The sequence below is a fragment of the Maylandia zebra genome, linkage group LG14, assembly GCF_041146795.1.
Source record: "Maylandia zebra isolate NMK-2024a linkage group LG14, Mzebra_GT3a, whole genome shotgun sequence".
Classification (NCBI taxonomy): domain Eukaryota; kingdom Metazoa; phylum Chordata; class Actinopteri; order Cichliformes; family Cichlidae; genus Maylandia; species Maylandia zebra.
Genome location: NC_135180.1, coordinates 20,362,571 through 20,388,037, shown reverse-complemented (window position 1 = coordinate 20,388,037; position 25,467 = coordinate 20,362,571). Strand labels below are relative to the sequence as shown.

The 25,467-nt window shown below is 38.3% G+C and overlaps 1 protein-coding gene across 2 annotated transcripts; it reads left to right on the top strand.

Annotated features, from left to right (window-relative positions):
• Positions 1-232: 232 nt before the first annotated feature.
• Positions 233-24,778, top strand: gosr1 (golgi SNAP receptor complex member 1). 2 transcript variants are annotated; one of them, XM_004543817.3, is made up of 9 exons: positions 247-417; positions 3,194-3,305; positions 4,030-4,117; positions 4,243-4,350; positions 5,368-5,459; positions 8,759-8,833; positions 20,777-20,806; positions 22,681-22,763; positions 23,004-24,778. In XM_004543817.3, exons 1-9 carry the CDS (start codon positions 384-386, stop codon positions 23,126-23,128), a joined length of 747 nt encoding a protein of 248 aa, XP_004543874.1. In that variant the 5' UTR covers positions 247-383; the 3' UTR covers positions 23,129-24,778. The 2 variants fall into 2 exon arrangements, with proteins under 2 accessions (XP_004543875.1, XP_004543874.1); XM_004543818.6 differs by lacking the exons at positions 20,777-20,806; positions 22,681-22,763; positions 23,004-24,778 and adding an exon at positions 8,913-20,770 and having other exon boundaries at positions 233-417.
• The last annotated feature ends 689 nt before the right edge of the window (positions 24,779-25,467 follow it).

The window sequence follows — 25,467 nt, the reverse complement described above, 5'->3', positions numbered from 1 at the left end:
CCCTTCTGCCGTATTTTGCGGCAAAATTATCCACACCCACCGCCGCGCTATGAATTGTTGGATATATGGGACCACGAAGCGTGCACCGGACCACGCTTGATATTTGGGGAAATCGACGGCGCATTTGGAGTATGCATTTGAAGTACACTTCGAATTGGGACAGCCGTCGTCGCGTGGCGGTGACGTAACCGCACTTGAAATGCGTACTTCAAGCGTGCAGACCCTGAATTGGGACACAGCCTTACTCTGCCCAGGCTGCTACTGGTCTCTAGGTGACGCTGTGTTGTAGCTGATTGGCTGACGCGGTCGTGCGGTACGTCCTGTACGTTTTCTGCTGACACGTGACAGTACCCGGATTTTGGTGACGTCGCAGAACAACAAAGATGGCAGGAATAGGAACCAGCACGTACTGGGAAGGTAAGGCAACACTCGAGCCTGTTTACAGCAAGTAGTATTATAACAGCACTTTTTTTTTTTCTTTACCGTTTTCATAATATCAGCAATCAATTTGCCCCTGTCACTCCACCTCTGGCTGTAAGAAACATGGTTTAAAAACATACATGCCACTACAATACCAAGTTAGCTCCCAACAAGCTAGCGAACTAGACGCCGTCTAAGTTCATTTAACTCTGTTCCTTCGGCGGTTTAAGCCGTGTCGTTGATCTAAACAGCTTATCAGCCTGGCACATCGAGTGTGTCAGCTGCTTCGTTAATTGTCGGCAGTGAGCAGATAGCGTTTTCATATTTTCCCCCCCTTGGTTAATGTAGTGTTAAAACAATGAGCTTTGTTGCTATAACGGTCTTGTTGCTTTAGCTTTCGGTAGCACAGGAGTTTTTTTTGTTGATGTTTAATGCAGAAAACAAAATGGCATATTTTTTAAAATTGCCCCCCCCCCAATCCGGTGACAACTGATACAACTGTATCAGTTGTCACCGGATTAGAGGCGGGGTACTCCCTGAACAAGTCACAACTAAAACAACTAAATTGCTCATGGGACATTTCACCTTCGTAGTACCATGTTGGACCCGACTTTGGTCAGAGACTTTGGTCTATATTCGCATGAAAACATCACACAGTTGGCGCCAATTTGTGAATCTCCTGTACCACTACATCCCAAAAATGCTCTATTGAGATCTGAAGCCAGTGGTAGCCATTTGAGCACAGTAAAGTCATTATCATGTTCAGGAAACCAGTTTAAGGTGATTTGAGGTTTGTGGAATGGTGTATTATCCTGCTGGAAACAGCCATCAAAACTGTGGTTATAAAGGGATGGATATGATCAGCAACAAGACTCTGGTAGGCTGCTGCATTTAATTAATAATAATAATAATAAATTTTATTTATGAGCGCCTTTCAAGTCACCCAAGGACACTTTACAATAGGATAAAACACTTAGTAATTGATGCTCATTTGGAGATAAGGGACCTGGTAATAGCCAGCAGACCATTATAACACCACTATGAGCTTGAGCTATTGATTCAAGGCCAAATGGAGCCATGTTTTCCTGTTTTTTTTAGGATCCTGCTATTTTAATGTTGCAGCAGAAATTAAGACACATGTACCAGGCAACGTTTTTCCAATCCTCTACTGTCCATCTTTGGTGAACCTGTGAACTGTAATCTTACTACCCTGTTTTGTCCTTAGCTGTCAGAAATGACACCCAGTGTGCTGTAGGTAGGTTATCTGCTTTAAGGTTTGATGTATAGTGCATTCAGTGATGTTCTTCTCCATACTTTGGTTCTTACAATTGTTTTTGTTTTCTATTTAAGTAGTTCTTGTTGCCTTCCTGTCAACTTGAAGCAGTCTGCCCATTCTCCTCTGTCTTCAACAAGGCATTGTTTGCCAGGGAATTGTTGCTCACTTGATATTTTATGTTGATATTTTATGTTTTTGGACCATTTTTTTGTAACCCCTAGAAATGGTCATGTGGAAAAATCCTGAGTCTGAGTTTGTGAAATACTCAGACCACCCTATCTGCCATCAACAACCATGCCACATTCAAGTCACACAAATAACCTTCCTTGACAATTTGAACTTCAACAGGTTGTCTTGACTATGTCTTGACTTGACTATGCCTAAATGCATTGAATTGAAGCAAAAATTTCCCCGTTGTGGGATCAATGAAGTCTTATCTTATCTTATCTTATCTTATCTTATCTTATCTAATTGATTGTCTGAGAGTGTCACCATCTACCGGAACCGTGTTTGCACATATACTTGGCCAATAAACACGATTCTGATTCTTCTTATTATGATATTTGCTTTAATGAGTATTTGGATGTGTGTATTAAACAAATTGGCTAGAAAGTGTTTAATAGTGCAGGGCAATATGGCCAAAAATATTTATCACGATATATATTTTGAAATTTGCAATAACGATATAACTGACGGTAAGCACAACCAGAATTCATACATACGGCGCACTTCAATTTTTCAGAAAATCAAAGGATTGATTTTAAGAGCGACTTATTTTCCAAAAAACACGGTAATAACGACAGCCCGCTAGCATGCTCTACCAAAAATAGTGCTTTGGTGTGTATCTGACGGACGAAAGCTAAACCAGTTCCACACCACTGAACCATTTTTACAAACCAATTCTGGTTCATCTGTTTCATTCAACGATCTGCTTTCGCCCTTCTCATTCTCTGTCGCCGCCATGCTTTTTCTGCCAGGTGCGTATGAAAACAAAGGCACTGCGCATGCACGCTTTACCCATATTCTATCGCGATATTTCATTTTCTTATCATTGCCCAACATTATACCGGTATTACCGTGAACGGTATGATAGGGCCCAGCCCTAGTGTTTAACATAAATTATTCCTCTGTATAGGTTTCAGTGTTACATTTTTTGGATATCTGATATAAAATATTTTTAATAGAAGATGCACAAAAAGATTTTCAGTTTTGAAAATCTTGTCATGGTGAAATTTTGTTCTACATAGCTCTCATACTCTACTATACACTCTCTGCACAGTCAGCAACAGACAAAATAGACATCACAGCTGAGCAGTAGAGTCAAGTTGTCTTCATGTTGAGTTGCTAATTAAGAAAATAGCATTACAAAAAAGTTGAATGGACCATCTATCTATCTCTCTCTATCTATCAATCAATCATCTACTCTGGGGCAATACTTAATTGATGGTGTTTTAGTTTTTTTTAAGTATTTTATTGGGTTGATTGCTTCTGTTACAGATCTGCGAAAGCAGGCCAGACAGTTGGAGAACGAACTTGACCTGAAGTTGGTCTCTTTCAGTAAATTATGCACCAGCTACAGCAGCTCCAGAGATGGACGTCGAGGAGACACGTAAGATTTAGGCTTCTCACTCAACCGCAGAGTTAATAACTACTAAAAAGCTGAAACAATTAATATTCTTTTAGCAATAAATCTTTACCAAATGTAAAGATGTATTTATTGTATTTTATTGTTGTCATATTTAATCACATATTTAATATTATTCTTAAAAACAACGATATAGTAAAAAGATATAAAGATATAATGAAAGCAAAGATTGGTTCCAAAGCTTAAACTTAATGTTTTTTATTTTATTTTATTGGAGTTGAAAATGGGTTACTAGTCAAAATGTTATTATTTTTAATTATATTCATCATTCAGAGTTTTCATATCTAGCCTGAATTGTAATTGTTAAAATGCATATTTGTTAATCAGCTAATCTACAGCCACCCCTAAAGTAGCTTGAATGGAATATTCTAACACAAAAACTACATGTTTCTTTATTGCAGACCTTAAGGATTTTGAGACCAAGTAGGCTTTTGAAACATTACCAATCAAGAAAAAAAAACTTGATTACTTACTTCTGTTTGATTACAGTTATTTATTTTTTACTAACAGCTTTAAATTCTTTATTTGATGAATGTGTAATTTCTGCTATGAAATAAAGCACATTTCTTATCCATTAAACACAAGAAAACAGTACAAGATTTTTTTTAATGTGAGTTAAAAACCAATTACAAATAAGCTGCTTTAAATAAAAATTCTTAATATTCTTCCATCTTATTTTTCCTTTCAGGTCAGACACCACACCTCTGCTAAACAACTCTACCCAGGACAGGATGTTTGACACCATGTCAGTGGAGATTGAACAGTTGCTAGCCAAAGTAAGTAAATTGTCTCAGGTCAGTGGAAAAGGACGGCAAAAAGAATATAATAAGAACAGAAATGGAAATATGCCTCGTCCTTCGTGTCTATCCATCCGTCCACTCTGTTTCCTTCTCTCTCTCAGCTGACTGCAGTGAATGACAAGATGGCGGAGTACACCAACTCTCCGGGCGCAGCTGCTCTCAACGCTGCTCTCATGCACACGCTCCAGAGGCACAGGGACATCCTACAGGTTTGCTGTCTTGTTCCTTTTTTCCTGTCGCTCATCTGTTTTCTATAGTTTTTTTTAACATTTTTATTTAATTGAAATCATTTTCTTTCATAGCGACTTCTTCTCAGTTATAGTTACTGAACTCAATGAAGAGCCCAAGAACTACTTTCTAAAGCACATACTGAGTCTTAGGCTACGTTCACGCTGCAGGCGAAAGCACATCAAATCTGACTTTTTTGACCCTGTGCGACCCATATCCAATCATGGTGTGACAGTGTGAACGGCACAAATCCGATATTTTCAAATCCGATCTGGGTCACTTTCGTATGTGGTGCTGAATCCGATACATATCTGATGTTTTAGAAAGGGACTGCTGCTTGAATGGTCAGGTCGCATTAAATCCGTCTTCTACGTCACTGACACAAGACAGACACCAATTATCAGTGCCGGAGAAGCGCCCGATAAGACATCGCGAACGCTTCCTGGCCGTCCATTGCAGATGTTAGTGAAACTGTTGGGAAGACAACGTTGGAGAAACGTGAACATTTTATTTGTACTGCATAATCTGCAGATTCTGACAGAAATCTGCAACTATCCTTTGAAGCACCGCTCCTCTAAAACAGCAATAAGGATAATTATTAGGCCATATATAAATAACAAAATAACTTTATAACTTAAAGCAAAATTGAGAAACGTGAAGTCTGAAACAAGTCTTTATATTAACGGCCATCAGTCAAACAATACTGTTTGGTCTGGGTCTAAACAGAGCGCGTTGTGTGTGACGTCTTCTTTTGTGCATGCAGGCCGCTTTGAGGGTTCACACTAAAGCGCGTTTGCTGTCACATTTTATTTGTAGTATGAAGAAGTAGACAAAAAAATCGGATTTGATCAAAAAATTGGAATTGAGTAATAAGACCTGCAGTGTGAACCTAGCCTTAGTGGTTCAGTTTTGTCCTGTTTACCACTTGTTTGTTTGTCTGTCTTTCCTGTATTCCTTTTTTTAAAAACAAAACAAAAAAACCTTTATTTTCCTCGAAGGACTACACACATGAATTCCACAAAACCAAAGGCAACTTTTTGGCCATCCGGGAAAGGGAAGACCTTCTAGGGTCTGTCAGGAAAGACATTGAGTGAGTACTCAGCCACAGCACCTTCTAATTTCATTTAGCTTTTATAGCAGTGTGGGAATGTTTTAATTAATTAATTAATTATTATTTTTATTAATGTCGTTGTTGTTGTTGTTTATTATATTATAGTAAATGATAAGATCCTACACACGCATGCTTTCTTGTGTTTTGATCTGAAAGGGTGCTGAGCAATAAAAACGGTCAAGCACTGCTCTTATGTCGTAGACCTTATTCCTGAGAGGAATACGGTAATTGAAACTTCACTTCCATTTGGCATGTTCTTGAACAAATAGAAGATTCGTGCTCACTTTGGCCTTGCATTGAGGAAGTGCATCCTCTCTTCAGATTTGCACAGTTTGAGGGAATTTATTGAAACGAAGGTCTCCCTAGACCATGAGTCTTCTTTTTGCAGTGGCTTATTGATCTGTGAAGGCACTGATGATGGCAAACAGTGAGCACTGCAGGATTCTTATTGATCCTTCCCTGTCCATCTAGAGTACAAAGAGAAGAGTTCTCATGCAGAGGCGTCTTGCAGGCAGGCATACATGTTCAATAGGAATACACTCACTTAACTATGTATAAATATACAAATGTAGTATTCATTAAGTAATTTATAAAGCTCTTAAGGAGCTTACTATAAATTAAAATAGTTTACATTTTTCCAGAATGACCTGAGTGTGAAAAAACAACAGATTAAACAGCATTGGGTGCAGTTTTTCATTTAAATTATGAAACTAAGGATAGGGTACAGGATACTAAGCAGACTTTTGTGTAATACCAATTTGTGTCACGAGATGTTGTATCAAGTCATTGGACCCTCGAGTGTGTCTTGAGTCCAGCACAAGAAGAAGGTAAAATACCGATGAAATGACAGATATTGTGGTGAATCAGACACTGCTAGAAAATGATGCCTTAACCACCAGCAGCAGTAAAGGAGCAGTCAAATGCATGATTTTATTCTCTCTGTTTTAACAGAGGACGGGAGAGGTTATCAAATATAGTGTGAATCTTTACTTAATAAAGTATTAATCAGGATTTTCATTACATTTGAAATCACTGAAAGTAATATTTTTTTTTAAGGACGCAAATGTATCTCTTTATTTTAGGAGCCACTTCATTACATAGGACATCGGTGGAGCTTTTTTTTTTTTTTTTGGCCAATTGTTTTTATTTTGGTTTTTTTTCCACTTTAATGTTTTTTCTGCTTTTTCACCACTTTAAAAGCACCTTTGTCTGATCTTTTAAGTGCAAAAGATGCATTTTCATACAGTTTTCTAGCATGATGTGGCAACTTATTGCCTAGCAACCGGAAAATGACTTTTAATTAAAGAGACCACCCCTTATCTGAATGATCCTAAGTATCAATACTGGCAAATAATAGACAGAAAGCAATAAGATGTGACTTGAAAATATATGACAAAATTCTGTTGTCGAAAACAGCAAAAACAATTTCCTGATCACAGAATTCTGGACTTTGTGTTTTTACATTGTCTTCTTGGCAGCACAGTTTAAGCCTTGGCCTATCTGAACACTAACGTAGTTACAAGATGCTTTTATAAAATACAATTTTGGGGTCAGTACAGAAATGTGTAAAATATCATGACATTAATACAGTGATGGAATATCTGGTGCAGCTAAGCATTTTCTCTTTTGTCAGGCAGAGGGCAGTAGAGCTCTTGGCTGTGAAGTAAATGGACCAGCACACGTTTCAGAATATGTTTTCCATGTGGTAACAAGAAGGAGTCCAAACTATCTAATTGATACAAGCACTCAAATGAAACAGTGAGGCATATATCAAACACCATATCAATAACTTGCATTGTGCTTACAGACTACTGAAGCACACACACACCACATTCATAGTAATAGCATGCTGCAGAGCTGAGCTGAGATGTAACAACCCTTCTTCTCCTGCTTTGATTTTTAAATGTCAGCAACAAAAATGACAGTTTTCTATGATTTACATTGGTGCCCTTTTAAAAAGCCTCGCCGGAGTGATGAATCGGTCTGTCAGTACAAAGAATTCTGGTCCCACAGAAGCATCAGCCCAGTTGCTAGGGTGGTCAGATTGGGCTCAAGGCAGTCACTCTGGGGTGTACTATATGTGCTCATAGCCTTCCTCCTCCCCTGCTCGACGAGAGGGTGGGGCAGTGTTAAATGACCAGAAACGAAGAAGGCATGGGAGTCAGCAGTTCAGGGCTGCTGATAGCTAGAGATTCATCAAACAGAAAAGAATGGGTTTGCTGTGTTTACTTTGTGAGTGGTGCAACGCCCATTCATCACTTCTGACTGCTCAGTAGAGGAGAGCACGGTTTTTTTTCTGTTTCTTCATTAACCATAAAAAAAATCTCTTTTTCTCCTTTTTTTTTTCTCTAGGAAAACAGTTCTTTGAATTTTGCTTTGTTCACTGCAGCAGCTTTAATTCAAAAGATCTGACAAAAATGACACATTTAAGGAATCATTATTTTTAAATGTCCCTGCAGTTTCTCAGACTCAGACCTACTTGGGCAGTTGGCCAATCATGGCTTATAGTTTTATGGAAACGCAATATTTAGTCTGAAGAATTATTATTATTGCAAAGGGTGGCATCCTTGGTGTGAAAATACAAAAAGGAAATTAGATATTTGATGCAGTGTTAAAAAAAAGAATGGGTTAGAAACACAAAAAGAGCCATGAAAGACAATCAAGTCGTTAAAAAAAAGTTTAAAATGCTTACCTTCTCTGTCTGGCTTTTCTGATTAATTAATCATTACATAATCACTGTATGCAATAGCCATATATGCTACAAATATTAGCAGTTTGTGTGAATTAGTAAAGCGCTACCATACCAGTAAAGCGATTAACACCTTTAACGCTGTTATCACATTGCTAATGTGCAGTTTAAGGAACAAGGCTTTTACATTTTTATATTCCTTGTATATGCTGTGTGTTTTAGTGGTCCTTGCAAAGAAGAGTGAGATCTGCAGGATAAAACGCAGATTGTCACCTCACTTTGAAAGTTAGCCAGCCTTTGGTACCCTGTGGCAATCTGCTTGTGAAAATTACATTGGCAGCCTTACAGATTGCTCCTTTTTGATTGACTTCTGATTCTGATGTATGCAAAGTTACAGAGACAAGAATTGGGATCAAGGCTGTCGCCTGTTAACTTGGGCTGTCATTTTAGATTTATTTCTTATCTACACTTTGAAAACTTGATTTTGACACACAAGTAAATCTGACATTGCCTAAATGTTGAAAATTACCATTCATTTAAAAAAAAAGAAAAAAGTATTATTCACGAGTGTATCTGCCTGCCTTTTTAGGACATACAAGAGCGGTTCTGGGGTCAACAACAGAAGAACAGAGCTGTTCCTAAAGGAGCATGAGCATCTGAGAAAGTAAGTTCCCAAAGCATTTGTATTATTTAACCATAGCAGTTAAAAGTAGAATAAGGTTGCCATCCTAAATGTGAAATAGTCCGATATTTTTTTTAGGAAAGCAAGCTGGAATAACCTTGATGGCGCAGGCCCACGATTTGGGAAAAACAAATAAAAATGTCTTTTTCTGACACATTCATTTGTTCTCTTCATGCGTTTACTTCATAGCAGATGTGAAGTTCTTCTGTTAATTCATAACTTAAGGTCTTATATGAGCATGCATGACAGAGAAGATCAAATCCTGATCTCTAGCAACCTTAGTATCCCACAATCTTTTGGCTGACTCTCAACCCCTGCAGAACAGCATGTGGTTCTTTTTTTATGCGTTTCCCTGTGTTTGTGCCAGAGGTGTTAGATGCACACTGCATGGAAAGTAAAATTGGATAGCAGCAGGGCACACACACACACACACACACACACACACACACACGCAAACATACCCACACAAAGAAACGAAACACAAATTTACCACAGAGCTATTTACATGGCCAATACATAGCAGTGTGACTGATTAGTATTTGCATTTGTTTTCCATATCAAGTTCTCAAAGGAATAATGCTGCAATTATTCCCTCTCAAAGACCTCTCCATTCATTTTCTAACAGGCTTTACCTGCTCCCACAATGCATGGCTAATATTTATATACTGAAATTGATGTTTATGTAATGACCCTTTAAAATACAGTGTGGTCTAGTTAAATAACTTTAATCGCATAGCATTTTATGGATTTTTTTTATGTCTTTGAAATAAAGCAGTTACACTTTTTTACTATATGTTCAGTTAAATATAAATTTGCATTTAAATTAGTAACTAACACGAAGCAACTAGCACGAAGGTCAGTAACGCTCCTGTTTCAACAACATTAAATTGTATTTAACAGGTATCTTAAATGTTAATCTAGCCACCTCCTCCAGCTTGTTTGAGGAAACACCAAGAGATTCCCAGGGCAGCCGAGAGCTATTATCTGTCCAACGTGTCCTGGATATGAATATGATCCAGAACCTTATTCTTTTGGTCACTACCCAAGGCTCTTTACAATAGTTGAGGGTAGGGACGTTGGACGACCAGTAAATCGAGACCTTTGCTTTTTCGCTTTGAGTCAATCTCCCACTCCCCTTGCCCATCACTCCTAAACAAGACCTTGAAATATTTAAACTCTTCCGTGGGACAATAACGCATCCCTGACCCGGAGTGGGCACTCCATCTTTTTCTAGCTGACGACCATGGCGTAAAACTTGGAGGTGCTGATTCTCATTCCGTCGCTTCATACTCAGCTGCAAACTGCTCCAGAAAAAATGAACAGAATCTGTGACAAAGGGCAGCACTAGCAAAGTCCAAAACCCACTGGGAACGAGTCTGACTTATTGCTGGCTATGCGGACAAAGCAACAGTTTCTGTGGGATCGAATGGGTCTTGGCAACGGGTCCGACCACGCATACTCCCGAAGCATTTCACACAGAATACTCAGAGGGTATGGCTTCTGCAAGTCCGCAAAACACATGTAGATTGCTTGGGCTACCTCCCATGAACCCTCAATCATTCTCAAGAGTATAAAGAGCTGGTCCAGTGTTCCGTGACCAGGGCAGTTATTTGGGACAAAAACCACATTGTTCCTCCTGTATCCCGAGGTTCGACTAACCAGCTGTTAGTCGAACCTCAGATACTCTACTTTCCAGCACCCTGACATAGCTTTTGGGAGGCTGAGGAGTGTGATCACCCTATAGTTGGAGCACAACCTCTGGTCCCCCTTTTTAAAGATGGGAACAACCACCCCAGTTTGCCAATCAGACCTTTGGATTGTCAAAGATCTTTTACCGTCCAACAAAATTCTTAGTTAAAGTCAGCAGTGCTCCACCCACACTATACACAGTGCAGGTAGACCACCACTTTCCCCTCCTGAGTCAACTGATTGTTTTCCAGAAACCATTCGAGGCAGTCAAAAAGTATTTTTCCATGGCCTCTCCAAACTCCTCCCACAGCCCAGTTTTTGCTTCAGGCACTGCCCGAGATGTGTTCTGCTTGGCCTGTTGGTAACTATCGGCTGCCTCCAAAGTCCCACAGGCTAACCAAGCTAGGTTAGGACTCCCTCTTTAGTTCGATTACGCTCTTCACCTTCAGTGTCGACCATTTGGTTCAGGGGTTACACCCATGCCAGACACCAACTACCTTGCAGCCACAGCTCTGTGTAGCAGGTTCAGCAATGACTCAATGTCCCTAGTCTACCAATGGAATGTTGTCGAAGCTCTGCTGGGAGTGGAAGTGGCCTAGGGTGTACCATATGTCTCTGTGTTTTTTGTTTATTTGTTTGTTTGTTTGTTTTTTGACGGTATGTCTTTATAGCACCTATTTAATGGTACTGATAAACAGTATCAGTAAATTTAATACTGCAGTGAAAGTGTCCATGGCTCCTTCATCTCTGTATTCTGTAGGTCTGTAGTCAGTTTTATTTAATACAGTGCCAAATTACAACAACAGTCACCTCAAGGCGCTTTATGTTGTAAGCTATACCCTACAATAATACAACAAAGAAAACCCCAACAATCATATGACCCCTATGATCAAGCGGTTTGGCGACAGTGAGAAGGACAAACTCCCTTTTAACAGGAAGAAACCTCCAGCAGAACCAGGCTCAGAGAAGACGACCATCTGCCATGAGTGGTTGGTGTGCTGTGTCTATTTTTCTCTTTGTCGTCCCCCATTTCTTTTGTGTTGTCCAGAAGGAAATGGAATGCGGTGCTACAAATGCTGTGACTCTTCTATACTGACCTATAGGTGGCAGCAACATGCCAAGATATATAGCAATGTGCAAATAAAGATGAAGAAGAAGAGGACTGCAGGCCAAAAGAAATGGATGTAAATAATTGAGAGGAAGGAAATGGATTCAACACATTTGTTAGAGCTCAAGGATATAATCAAAGGTATTGCTGAGTTAAACAGAATAAAAAATGAGCAGAGGTATTCTAGCGTTCACAAAACACTCAATATTTGATGGTTAATTGGAGTACAATTCAGCCTGTGTAAGTTCAGTGGTTTTCAAGAATCACATAGGTACTGCTGACTGCTGAACTGTATAACATGACATTTCATTACCATGAATTGTTCAGGTGGGAAACATTTGGTCCTAGCATTCATATGGATGCTACTCTAACGCATTACTGCCCATGTTATTGGACACCGAGCAACCCCCTGATGGGGTTGGCGTCCCACAGAGAACAGTGTATCTTACCACACCACAGAAACTGCTCAGTGGATGTATCATACAACCCATATAACACAATGGATGCTTTAACAGCATCCCAGTACCAGACAGTACTCCTGTGACATAATAGCTGGAGATGGCTTCTATTTCGTGGCTGATAAATGAATATTTAGGTGTGCTCATTTTAGCACATGAGGGAGACAAGTTTAATGCTTCAAGTGCTTGAGTGGGTCGAAGAATATTTTGGCTCCAAACATCTTAACTGAATATGTAATATAAATTATTTTAAAATGAAGATTATTTAAAAACACACACACAGCTAAACATTACCATTTGAGATGCTTTCTCAGCAGTCAGGCTGTTTTGCTTGTCATTTGCATTTGATCAGGATATTGTTAATTAAATTTTGTTATTAAACCACAGCCCATACTATCTATAGGGCTTCCCCTTACCATTGGCATAGATGGGAGGGAAAGTGGATACTGGAGATGAGGATTGAGTTACACTTGATTGATCCTATTAAAGCCATAAAACAGGAAAGGGAAAAGAGAGAAAAGGGATGTAATGTGTTGGTGAGTATCACTGTTATCCACAGATACCCGATAAATATGAGAGATTTGAGTGAAAATCTTACTTTCCTGGCGCAGTCTGTGATGATCTCTTGTCAAAGGTGACTTTTATGGAAAAGTAGCATGAATAATGAGGTTTCTTTTATGTAAAGCTGCATGATCTGTTTTAATTTATTGAACTTTTTTTGCTTCATCATGCTGCCCCAATAATTTAGCGTGGAAAATGTAAGTAGGAGGCCTTGTGTAATGACTGTGTTTGAACCATTTATAAATTGGCAAATGATGGCTTGAGGCTTCCAAACTGGTCAGCTAAGACTAATCAATTTGCAGCCTATAAAACAGCTCTCTTGCAGTTAATCTACAAGCTACTGCAGTGAGTGAAATGCTTGCAAATCTCTATTGATTCTTAAGAGAACCCACTGAAACAAATATCAGGGAGCAACTTTTATTTATTTCATGACTGCACCTTCAGATATGAAGATTCATACCTATGTTTTATCATCTGAGAAGGGGTCCGCTTTACCATAGGAGTGAAAATATAAAGAAAGGAGACAATGTGGCAAGCATCTACAAAAAAAAATCATCCTCTTCCTCCTCACCTCAAGATTCATCACCTGAGCTGAAGTCAAGCCTCTAACACATGAAAATGTGTATAAACATGTTTATGTGTTCTAGATATTGTTGCAATTACTCATTTTCAGCAGCTACGAATGAGCCGGCTTTAACAACAGTAGCTGGTTGTAAGCTATTATGCCAGCTAACGTTAGGCTTCAGTGTCTTAAAAATCACATTTTCTCACTGACAGTTTGACACTCTGCGAATTAACTCTCGTATTTGTTCTCATGTGAGAATATAATTTGAGTCCAGTTAAAAAAAACAAGTTTCATTAATGCTCGGTAACAGTGGATAACAATAGCTAACAGCGGTGCTAACCGACAGAAAAGTTCATTGTATCCTCAACATCTCACCTCAGTATTGCTGTCCTCAGGAAGAAGTGAGCTTCTCTGACTCCATGACTTGTATCGGATTCTTTTCACAAAGATTTACAGCCTCCTGTAAATGGTTACATAAGCTTGTCATCTGGCATATAAACAGTGGACTGGTTAGATTTTCTTAACCAAATCCAGTTGTTAAGTGATGATGTATAAACCCTGCTTCCAGGTCCAAACTACTCTGCGTTTATTAAGTGATCACTGTTGGCCTCTCTCGGCAGCACATTTTAAAGATTGGTTTTTAAAACCTTACAGTATAACTACAGACCAGCAAATACAACAACATATTAATTAGGGGTGGGGGGGAAAATCGATACTGTGTAGTATCGTGATATTTTGTTTGCTAATAATGTATCGATACAGGGACAGCAGAAATCGATATTTTGTTACAAAAAAAGTTTTTGTGGACTGGAACATGCTCTGACTTCAGAGCATGTTGATCCTTTTTCTGAGCAAGAATCCTGACATTCCTTCACTGTCCAAATGTGTTTAACTTTTTTTTTTTTTTTTTGGCAGCGATAAACTAAATTTAAGACATGTTTTATTTTAATTAAGTTTAAAACTTTTTTATTTAATGTAAAATTATATTTTGTTTTAATTTACTTTCAAATTCTTCAGTTGCTGAATGGGCTGCATAGTTTTCATAAATTGCATAGTTCAGAATAGCTATAATTGTACCAGATGGTTGCATTCAGTTAAGTTGGACTAGACTGTAATACAAACCGTTCAGTTTGTCAACAATAAAACTGACTGAAATGAGAGAAAGACTGAGTGTGAGACTTTGATATTAGATAAAATGAATATTGATAAAGCTTACCTTTATGTACAGAATCTGAATATCGCAAAATATTTTAAAAAAATTGCAATAATATCGTATCGTGCGTTAAGTATTGTGATAATATCGTATCGTGGGATGTATGGTGATTCCCACCTCTAATATTAATCACTAACCTTGTATTGTGGATGGATTATCTCAGTTGTTCTCCTGACTGAAGTTTGGCCCGTTTACAGCATCCTGCCATGCAATTACATTTGTCCCTAACCATTGGAAACCCTCACATTAACTTGAATCAAGTGGAAAAAAGTTAGCGTTCATCCTCCAGCTTTACCATGTTTACAGTATATTATGCTAACCATAACTGTGTAGCTAGCCACCACTTACCACATCATTATATACCAGCTTGCTCAACTTAAGTAACCCTACAAACGTCACTGCTGTTTAGTTTTTTGTCTTTGTTTATGTCAGAAGTGATAGCAGAGCGGTATGTATTAATTTTTTCTGAAATCCCTCAGTCAGAACATGCTATATTATCTTTAGATGGAAACTAGCGAGCCAACTCCCTGCTAACTTCAAACTCCGTTAAACTTCATAAATTCTGTTTTCGTGGATGCCTGGATGTTAAATTTAATTGTTACACCTGGTAGAGCAGCCACACTCATCATTTTATTAAAGATGAAAGAATTTAGACCATTTTTAACTCTCAGTGATGCCACGTTGTCCGTTTGACTGTGGGACCTGAAGCGGAGTTTGGACCCGGAAATGGATAATGACGTCAGACTTAAAGACAGGATGGCAAACCAAATAGTGAAAGACTATTTTTTTGTTTGTTTGTTTATTTGCTTGTTTGTTTGTTTGTTTTTTTTAACACACAAACAGTAGTAGAAACACACCGATTGGCCACAACTATTACTGGGTACAGTCTAAATTTAATGTTTTCGATCTCTCTTGGTTGACTAAAGCTGCAACTATAGCTAGGATTATGTACTTAAATTGGAAGGTGTAAGAAAAAAAACTTGAATGAAGTTGAATCCAGTCTATAATCTACTGACATCTAGTGGTGAGGTTTTATACACTGTAACTTTAAGATAGCTTTCATCAGTTTTCAGTATGTGGTTCTACAGCAGTCAGATGTTTCTACATATTAGAGCTGAAAGCTGTTTTCAGTTTTGTCACTGATACTCATTGCTTTAGCTTTAGTTTATAATAGTCTTTGGCAAGTGTAACTTGATGCCATTTAGTAATTAAAGCTACTATAAATGCTGCTGATCTGTTATTTCGCCTCATCATTGGTTCTTTCTCCATCCTTGTAGATCTGTTTTTCCATTTCTCTTTGCCATAGAGGTTAGCCTTCATAAATAAACAAGAGATAGGGAGGGGTAAGTCCATTAAAAGTTCATGCTGCAACAGCTTTAATGGTAGTGGTCACATAAGGACTTCTAGTTCAAACTCACAAGGAAATCCAATGATGATTCTCTGGATGCTTTTCTTTTCACTCACAAAGTTGAGTTATTAAGCTTTAAGATATGCTCTGAGTCTTTATTTCAGTAAATACTGTCACAACTCATCATTTTGTGTCCATTTAGGCTCTATAGTCTGCCTGTTTCTAAATGTGTAAGCTCTGTTTGCCAGGCTCATGAGAATTGCATGTGATGCTTTGCTTCAAGTGAAAAAGCATCTAAATATCATCTACATATCAAACAAGACATATTCAAATTGTGCATTTTTATAACAAATAAAAAATTAAAAAGTTAGTGCAGCATAACGAACAAGGGCATCAAATCGCACGATCCATGAGCCACATCCAACAGCTGCAAAGAACCTGCAATTTGTGAATGTTTCTGTTTGCTAATCATTAAGGCCAGCATGGTTGCTGAATAATTTAGCAAAGTACACAATAGTAATTTGGTGAGAGTTAGGTATTTTACAACTACAGTGCTTAGGCTGTGTGGGTTAGTTATCTTCACAGTTGTCCAGTTAATCTGTTTTCTTTTAACAAGGACAGTTAATTGCCCATTTTAATAATGAAAATACTCAAATAGCCAGGGCTGGTACTTCTAAAACTGTAGTGGCCAGTATATCATGCCAATATCTCTTTTATAATTTTTTTGCAAGGTCTTGATCATGGTGAACTCTTCAGGTTTTCCACCTAGCATTTTAAACAGGTGTTCAAAGTCTCTCTGTCACTCTGTTGTCTTCAAGATGCCTGCATTTAGTCTGTCTAGCCTGTTGCCGATTTTTAAGTTTGCACCATGGATACATGGTGAAGTGCTTTCTCGTATTTTTTCTATCACATTACAACTTACCACAGAACTAGTTCAGGACGTTTAGAGATTTAATTATAGATTTACCCAACAAAAGTGTTTGTGGACCAATTTGTGTCAGTTAATTTATGTTTTTTCACACTTTTGTAATGATATGAGGACAATACCACAGCTTATTTTAAATCTATCATCCATATCAACCATATTCACTGACTAGCTCACACAAAACAGTCCATTATGATCTATTTCATATCCATTTCCTTGTGAAAGCAATTTAAACATCAAGATTGTTTACGGTTTGGGAGAGAAGACTCATTTCAGTGAGTTGAAAGTGTTTAGCTGCTTACTGGCATGTTCTGATTTTCCTCTCAGTACTTAATGTTGGTAATGTTTTAGTGGGACTTCTCAGTAGCAAAACGTGTACCATAGCTTCATTGACAAATGATTCTCCTACCAGAAACGCTACATCCAGATGAACAGAATGAACTTTCTGGGATTTCCTTACCAGGATGACTGAGCATGCAGTTTATGTTATCTGTTGGCCCTTCAACTAAACTTTGATGTAAACTTTGGAGGTCATTCAAAGCCCTTCTTTGGATATTGGCTGCCTTTTCTTCTTTTCTCTGTCAGGACGATCCCACGCTGCATCAATTATGTTGTGGTACAGGCTCTGGGGAGGCACACCATGCTGACATAGGCCAGGTTTTTGGCTAAGAGCTCTTTGGGAATCATCGTGTTGATGCAAAATACAATGTTGTGTGTATCAAACTTTGTTATCTTTGGCATTTTTCATAGACTGAGCTGAACAAATGATGTGTATTTGCAACAAGCTGCTAGAAACAAAGTGGTTTGCTAAGTCGACTGTTATGTGTATACACAATACTGATTCATATTAGGTTAGTTAGGTGCTTTTTTTCAGTTGAGTGGCTTAAAAGACAAAAAAAAAACCTTCCTCTGAAAAGGGTGAGGTACAAGGATTTGACTGAAGATGAGTGAAAAAGCAGCCAAACAGAAACTATGAAAGACATTCAGAAAGCCTAAAGGACTATTGGCTTGAGACAACTTTAACCCTTGTATGGTGTTCGGGTCTGTGAGACCCGTGTTCAGTTTTTTTCAAAAGAAAAATTAAACAATTAATTATTTTTTCACGTGTAAATGTGTTGTGTCTTTCCACTCACTCCACTTGATTATAACTGATTTATTTATAACACTTTATATAAAAGAAAAACGAGAAGCACATTAATTCATAAATGTGATCTAACAAAGGTAAAGGGAAAAAATTAACCATGTTTGCTGTTCATATGTCTTGTAATTGGGATGAAGTAAACATCTGTTGAGTAATTTAACATAAAATTGTTTGATAGTGTTAATTTGGAAAGCCAAAACTCTAGCGGGTCCACCAGACCCATGAACACTGGCTGAGTAACAAAAATACGAACACCACACAAGGGTTAAAGGACTTGTGGGCAGTACTGTTTTAATCCTTGTAGCCATGATTTTGCAATGCATGTAGTATTTTTTTTTTAACATACTGTTCAGATGAAACCAAAGTGTACATAATTGTCAATAAGCATTCTGTCTGTGTGATCATTTGTTTGTAAATCGCAGCGGATCATATGGACAGTATGGGTTGATTCATCAAAATGGAAAGGGCAATTAGCTGGAAGCTAATGAGTGACTTAATGACGGCAGGAAAACAACTGACCAAGGGAAACAGAAAGAACCCCACTCAAAGCTGAAACCACAGAAATTCTAATATACATAAATGGCACAATCAAGCTCACCACTATAGCTGCAAAATGATTATGGAGGATATAAAGCATAAATCTTTTGCCACATCTCATCTCTGCACATAAAAACTCCATAAATCAAGGCGGATCCCGAGCTTTCTCTTTTTCCTCTTCAGCTCATTATTTATCAGCAGAACACTGTCAGGAGAAGGACAGTTAAAGGCTTCGTTTTTTTGTCGCACCTCCTTCCATCTTTTAAGCAGTCTCTGTCCATATTGCATTCTTAAGTTCTTCTTCTTTTTTGGCCTCTTTCAGACATACAGTGTTTATTCGCACCAATTAATTTAATATTTTATTAACCAAAAACTTATTTCAAGTTTTTATATGTTTTAAAATCTCAGATCCTAGAATATAATTTCTGGTCTTTTTCTAATGCTATAAAGTCTTATTCCTACTGCATAATTGCCTAATTGCAGTCTTCTTCAGTCCACCCACCAGCTCCCATAATACATTTATTAAGTGAAATGGTAACTGGCATCTAACTCATAATGAAGTTAGATGCCAGTTATCATTTCACCTCCTGTAACTGATTTCATTCAGTCAGACAAATGCAGTTACGATCTTACAAACTACTGCCAAAAAAAGCAGGTTGGTGCCAGTGTGGGCAGCTGTGATCCAAGAACAGAAGGATGCACAGCCCACATTGTGAATATGCATTATAGTCCAATTGGTCCTGCCCACTCGCTGCCTAGAAGACAAAAAGTTAAATAAGACATATTACCTTTCAATACCACAGATAGTAGGGAGCTCTAGTGAAAAAAGGTCCCTTGTTATGTCTGGGCTTGGCTTTCTTTACCACCTTTCCTGTAAACACTCACTGCAAAGCAAAATAAAAGTCAGCTGGAGCAGAAAATAGTTCTATCAAGTCACAGATGAAGAAATGGACTGCTAATTGGTACCCAGTAATAGTTTATCAAAACTGAAGCACAGATATCTGAGACTGACTTGACCTCGCAGCAAACCATAATATTATTCAAATAAAAGCGCTCTAAAAGTTTATGATGCAGATGCATGCGTGCACACACACACAAACACAAACTGTGCATTTTCCTTTTTATTCTGAGTAAACTGATATGTTTCGTAGGTCATTATTTTGATTTGCTGTGGTACAAGACAACAGAGTGATATTCACAGGTGGGCAGACTTGAGCAAGTGAGGTACTGGAACCTAGAACGGGAGGTTTGCCCACAGGGAGCATAAATAAAAGTTATAAGATAACTGACTATCCACTAGTCAAAGAAAAATTGGCAGATTAGTCAGCTACCAAAATAGTCTTTAGTTGCCCTAATTGCTAGTAACCTAGACTACAGTTTTTGCCACATTTTCCAGCTCTTGGTGGTTTCCTCTCATGTTTGCCCATCAACAGAGAGAATGACAGAATCACAAAAACTGTGATGCAATCAGGAAGATCTCGCATCTTGCAAGTGAGGTATAAATCTTTTAGCGCCTTCTCTTACTTCATCTCAACATTGTTAAGAGCTTAACGGAAACCGCACATTGAGGTGGAGGATGTGGAGCTGCTGAATGGAAGATGAATGACTGTTGAACTATGAAATACAATCCCTGCAGTTTTGTTTGTTTGGTTGACTTTAGTTCTCTGGAACATTATCCAAATTGATTCCAATTAGAAGATAAACCGCTGAAAGCTTTTTTGCGTATGAGCAACCTGAGACACAAAACAAGTGTTACAGCATAAGAGGTTTGTGTGGGATTAGGAGTGTAGCAGTGCCTTCCACTTTCCCCTCTTTTATGCAGTGATGCAGAACGTTAACCTCCGGGCATCTGAGTTGATTTATCCATGAGGGGAAAATGAACAAAACAAATAAAAAAGAGAAAAAAAAAAGACTAATGCCTTTTTGGTGCAACTCAGTCACTGCTATATGGGCCAAATATAATGGTGTTGTCGCCCTTGCAAACATCAACGGATCCGTTGCAGTTGGCGCATGAGTGTACAATTTGCTGGCGTTTGCTCCCATTTTAATGATAAATCAGTACAGAAGCTCAGAGACTCACAGATTGTACAGGAGGAGATCTTAAAAGACACTCAAAACTGTGCAAGTTTTGTTCTGTTTTTTAATTTAACAGAATCTACCACAACTCTTTCTTTTTTTTTTTTTGTGAAAAAGTATATCAGTCTTCCAACAGCTTGACCAGACCAAACCATACTGTAGCATGGCCTTTGGTTTTGTGTCAGGAAGTATACAAATTCTGCCAAATCAAGCATGCAGATTCCTTGTTTATTCTGCAGTGCTTGTATCAATATCTAACCAGTGCCCTTCCCTTGCGTTTTTCTCTCCTTCTCACTGTCTATAGCTCAGATCGACTGATGGATGACACAATAAGGTAAGCCCTTCTTTCCCTTATTCATCTGTGTCTGGTTCTTACAAAGATTTCTTCTTGTTTGTTGTTGCTAAGTATGTGCTCACAGAGCATTGTTGCTTTGCATTGATTTCCCCTTTATAATGTGGCTGGCTCTTTTCAATATAATTTAAAGTCTCTTAAGATGAGTATTGTTCTGGTTTCTGGCTATAGTTAAAAAATGGGTTTAAAAATTACAGTTCTCTCAGGTGTGACAGATAACACGTTATCTTCTTAAATATAATGAACTGTAGTTTACAGGCTATCCTTTTAAAAAGTTTTGTAGATGTAGTTAGTTTAATCTTAATGACCTCAGTCCAAGGAGAAGAGGCACTGTTTGCTGCACATATTGCATTAAGAGGCACTATCATAATTTGTGATCTGGGGTTTTATTCAACAGTTTGCTGGACAGTTTAACATTCCTCGTTTAGGTCACCAAAAAACAAAAACTGACTGATCAGAGTGCACTTCTGTCCTCCAGCTCTGATTCTCATGAGCCGGTTAACACTGACTAGTCGAGGTTGCTGGTATCAGCAAAGTGATTCTTCCTGACTGAGGAGAACATGATCCCCAAAACACAGCTCCAGGCCAAGACTGCAGATTGTCCCCTCAGCAACCTCCAAACCACAGGAGATGCTAAGACCCCACCCACCCGTACTCACACATCACACGCACAACACGTTCAGACGAACACAGTGGTCATAGTCTCTCAGTAATCAGTCGACACACACACACACACACACACACACACACACACACACACACACACACACACACACACACACACACACACACACACACAGCTCATCATGTTTACCAGCCAAAAGAGTAAACAACTGGTGATTTCATTTACTTTGTTTTCACCGGCATCCTCTGGGGACCTTTTACTCTGAGATGGGAGGAATTGGTCCCCTATGACTAGTTCTGTTTGTCACCAGTCTGAATACTAGCATAATCCTACATGTAGTGAAAATTTAGAATAATTGAACATTTTTTGCTCGAATCAAAAATTTTCCTTTCTATAATATGACATATGTTCAAATAGTATATTATTCATTGTGTCGTATATAAGGGGCGTTAAACGGGTCTAAAAGCTTTTATAATTGGCTGATGTCACATCATCTTTAAACCGATTAAATGATGCTTCTCAGCATGTCATGTCTTTTTAAAGTAACTTCTCTCCTTGCATAAGCAAACCAGTACCACTCGCAGCCACTGCTGCTGGCATCTAGCCATTAGTTATTGTTTATAGAACCTGTTTGTGGATCTTTTTTGGTACAGCTGTGGAGAGGTTACTGTAAGAGAAATAAATGATTATTAGGGATTAGTTCTTACAACTAAAAGTTGAACAAAGTGCTTGAAGGTGGGCTCTGAAGCTTGTATTGATTATTTTGTGTAACATAGAGCCTGAAACTTTTCCTGCCAACTGCTCAGCTGCACTTTGCTGCTCTGAAGATTCCTGAGGCCCAAGTTTTAGAACAAGAAGCACAATACCACAGCACATCTGTACTGCCCTTATAGGTGCCTAACCATCTCATAAAGATACTGCATGTAGGAGGGAGGAATAGTGTTTGAATGAGCAGGAATGATCACAATTTTAGGTTTTACCCTTTAAATCCTTTTCTGTAGTTTTGGTTTACAAAAAAAAGGTTTAGAAACAGTACTGAATGACACAGGGGATTTACAGCACCACGATGTTTGGTGGAGACAACCAAAGTAAAAAAAGAAAAGATAAAAATTACATTTTCTAACTCGCCTACAGTCAGAGGTACTTTTCCATTACTAATAAAGAGCAAAGACATGAAGGATTGTCACTTTTCTCTACTCATCTGTTTTGCTACATCTTTCTTTTTCTTCAGCATTGCTATGGCGACCAAGGAGAACGTAACCTTCCAAAGGGGCATGCTGAAATCCATACAGAGCAAGGTCAATACTCTGGCCAGTATCCTTTATGTTGCACATGTGCAGTGTTGTATGCGGGGAACCAAATGACCTCCTTTAAAGTTATCTTTAAAGGATTTCTAGACTGAAATCAGTATAGGACATTCAAAAATTAGCGCTCACATATTTGATAGAAAATGGTCTTTCTTATTAGGATTTATAGAAATGTAGCCAGTAATAGTGTTACTGAGGTTACTATATCCCATATTTGTGTATTTTTCCTTAATTTACACTCTTTCAGACCGTTTCCCAGCTATCAACAACCTCATTCAGCGAATCAACCTGCGAAAGAGAAGGGACTCTCTGATCCTTGGCGCGGTGATTGGCGTTTGCACCATTCTCCTCCTGCTCTATGCCTTCCACTGAAACTCAGTCTTTAAAGAGGCAGGATTCATCTGCTCTTTGTAGCATGGAAACTCTCTGGGGGCTGAGCTGAGTGATTGGAGGACCCTGGAGGTTCCCGAGCAGAAGGACATTAAGTTGGTCCAGTTTTGGGACAGGAGCAAATTTTGGCCAACATTTTCTACTGAACCTGTATTTAGCAGCGGGGACAGATGGCGGGTTGGTGGTTGGGTGTTTTCTGCCAACAAGAGAACGAAGACCAAAACTACAAATAAGACTAGATAAAAAATATATATTGATAAATCACCTTGAGAGCAATTCTGTGCCACTGAAAGTGTAAAGAGACTGAGATTGTGTGATGGATTTATTTTTTTTTTTTTCACAGGTGAAGGATTTTAAGCTGAATGGTTGTTTTTAATTGGTGGAGTGGGATGGATAGTTAATTGTGGGCTGTACAATGTGAATTAATAAATTATTCATATCAGTATGTACAACAAAGTGTGTGACACTAGAAGATGCTCATTTAGAACATTTTTGAAACTCTATTATTTGAAACTTCATCAACATTTCTGCATAAATGTAATGCCACCACAAGGCTCCAATAATAATAATAATAATAATAATAATAATAATCTATTACATTTTATGTGTTTTACCCGTGGAAAGTGGATTTATAAAGTTAATGACAAGTGGGAGAGAGATTCAAGAAAGTGATATTGAGGTTCAAAGGCAGAGCCATCGGTTGTATCTTACATTTTTACATTCAGAGGTTCTGAGCAAAAGTGTTAAGCCACCCCACATTTCTTTGTTTTTGTTTGAAAATGGGAAATATGTGCAGCAGTTTTTTGAAACATTTATAAGCCTGCGTTAACATACAGTTCATAAGGCAAAAAAAGGAGTTTGTACAGTTCTAATAAGCTTGAAAGTCAATATTTCGTGGGACCAGCTTTCTTGTAATTTCTTTTGTCTTCAGCAAAAGTTCTCCAGATTTCTTGATAGACGTTCAAAACTCTTCTTTGGATATTCGATGCCTTTTGTTCTTTGGCAGAGTGTTTGGGATCAATGTCATGCTAAAAAAGCTGATGGAACTGCATGGTGGATCAGTCTGATGATACTTTTGCAAATACAGCTCCAAAACACGACGATTTGAATAAAAACCTGTGTAATGTTGCCTTTCCTCCCTGTTTCTCTACCTTGCACTGAGACCATTTCTGATGAGACTTCAGTGAACAGTAGACGGACAGAAAATTAGTGAAGAAGAAGAAGCCAATATCCAAATAAAACCTTTGAAAGACCTTCAGGAAGACAAAAGCACTATTGCGCAAGAACGCGTTAAAAAAGTCAAGAAAGACTGGCTCAGTGGAAGCAAAATATAAAGAAATGAGGGGTGGCTCAAGACTTTTGGACAGCACTGTCAATAAATTAACTCACAGGTTAATCAGGAGCCATTACTTGTTAAAATAAGGCATTTTTAGTATAAGGCAGTCATGGCATAGAATGAAAACAATCATTACTTGCACACATCCACATTAATATATACATTTCAGTTACTTCTTACTGTAATCTTTTAAACTTGTGTTAAAGTTTTTGTAACTTGCTTGATCGTCTAAGTTCAGTCCTAAATCATTGAATATAAGAAAGCATTAAATAAATGGCAGCTTTTCTCTTTTGGGACAGTTGATCCACATGCTTGCCTGATTGGCTGTTTTCAAAGCCATGCAAAATAAAGTATCTTTTAAGAAGAAAAAAACTGGTGAAATATATTCAGTCACAAACCTTTTTATAGTGCACTGCTTCAAGGTTTCCATAGCAGAAAAATGAAAGCAGGGCTTGATGACCAGCCTCTGGTGGAGTTAAACGTTTTGCACATTTCACAGTGTACCTGGCAGACCTGAGCCTGACTGACTGCGTCTGGTTTGAATCCACTTGGAACTCAAAGAGGCACTAGAGGCGCTGAATCCTTCAGCTGAGAAGGGAATGACGGCAGACAGGCTTCGACTCATTCGATTAAAGTCTTAGTTTGTTGGTGCCAGTGCTGGAATGTGAAAGCAAAGCAGCTGTGTGAGAAACATCAATGCGCTTTTCTCTCACTGCTTCAGGCTGTCAGTTGACTGTAATCCAATACAAAAATGTCCACAACAGTGGAGTGATGAGAGAGCCTATGGTTTCTTGTTCTCATCCCCTCTGTTTGATGCCTTCCTCACAAAGAAAACATATATATATATATATATATATATATATATATATATATATATATATATAGAGCAGCTGGATAGCGTAGTGGTTAGACTACACGCCTTTGGATCGCAAGTTCGATTCCTGCCTGGGGCGTCTGTATCCAGTAAGGGTCCTAAGGCTAGACC

What these genes read in the sequence shown, in the direction of transcription:
- gosr1 (XM_004543817.3), top strand. Translation starts at nt 384, where the DNA reads ATGGCAGGAATAGGAACCAGCACGTACTGGGAAG. An exon ending in TTGAACAGTTGCTAGCCAAA is followed by an intron (nt 4,118 to 4,242) that starts GTAAGTAAATTG and finishes TCTCTCTCTCAG; the next exon opens with CTGACTGCAGTGAATGACAA. An exon ending in GAGCATGAGCATCTGAGAAA is followed by an intron (nt 8,834 to 20,776) that starts GTAAGTTCCCAA and finishes CACTGTCTATAG; the next exon opens with CTCAGATCGACTGATGGATG.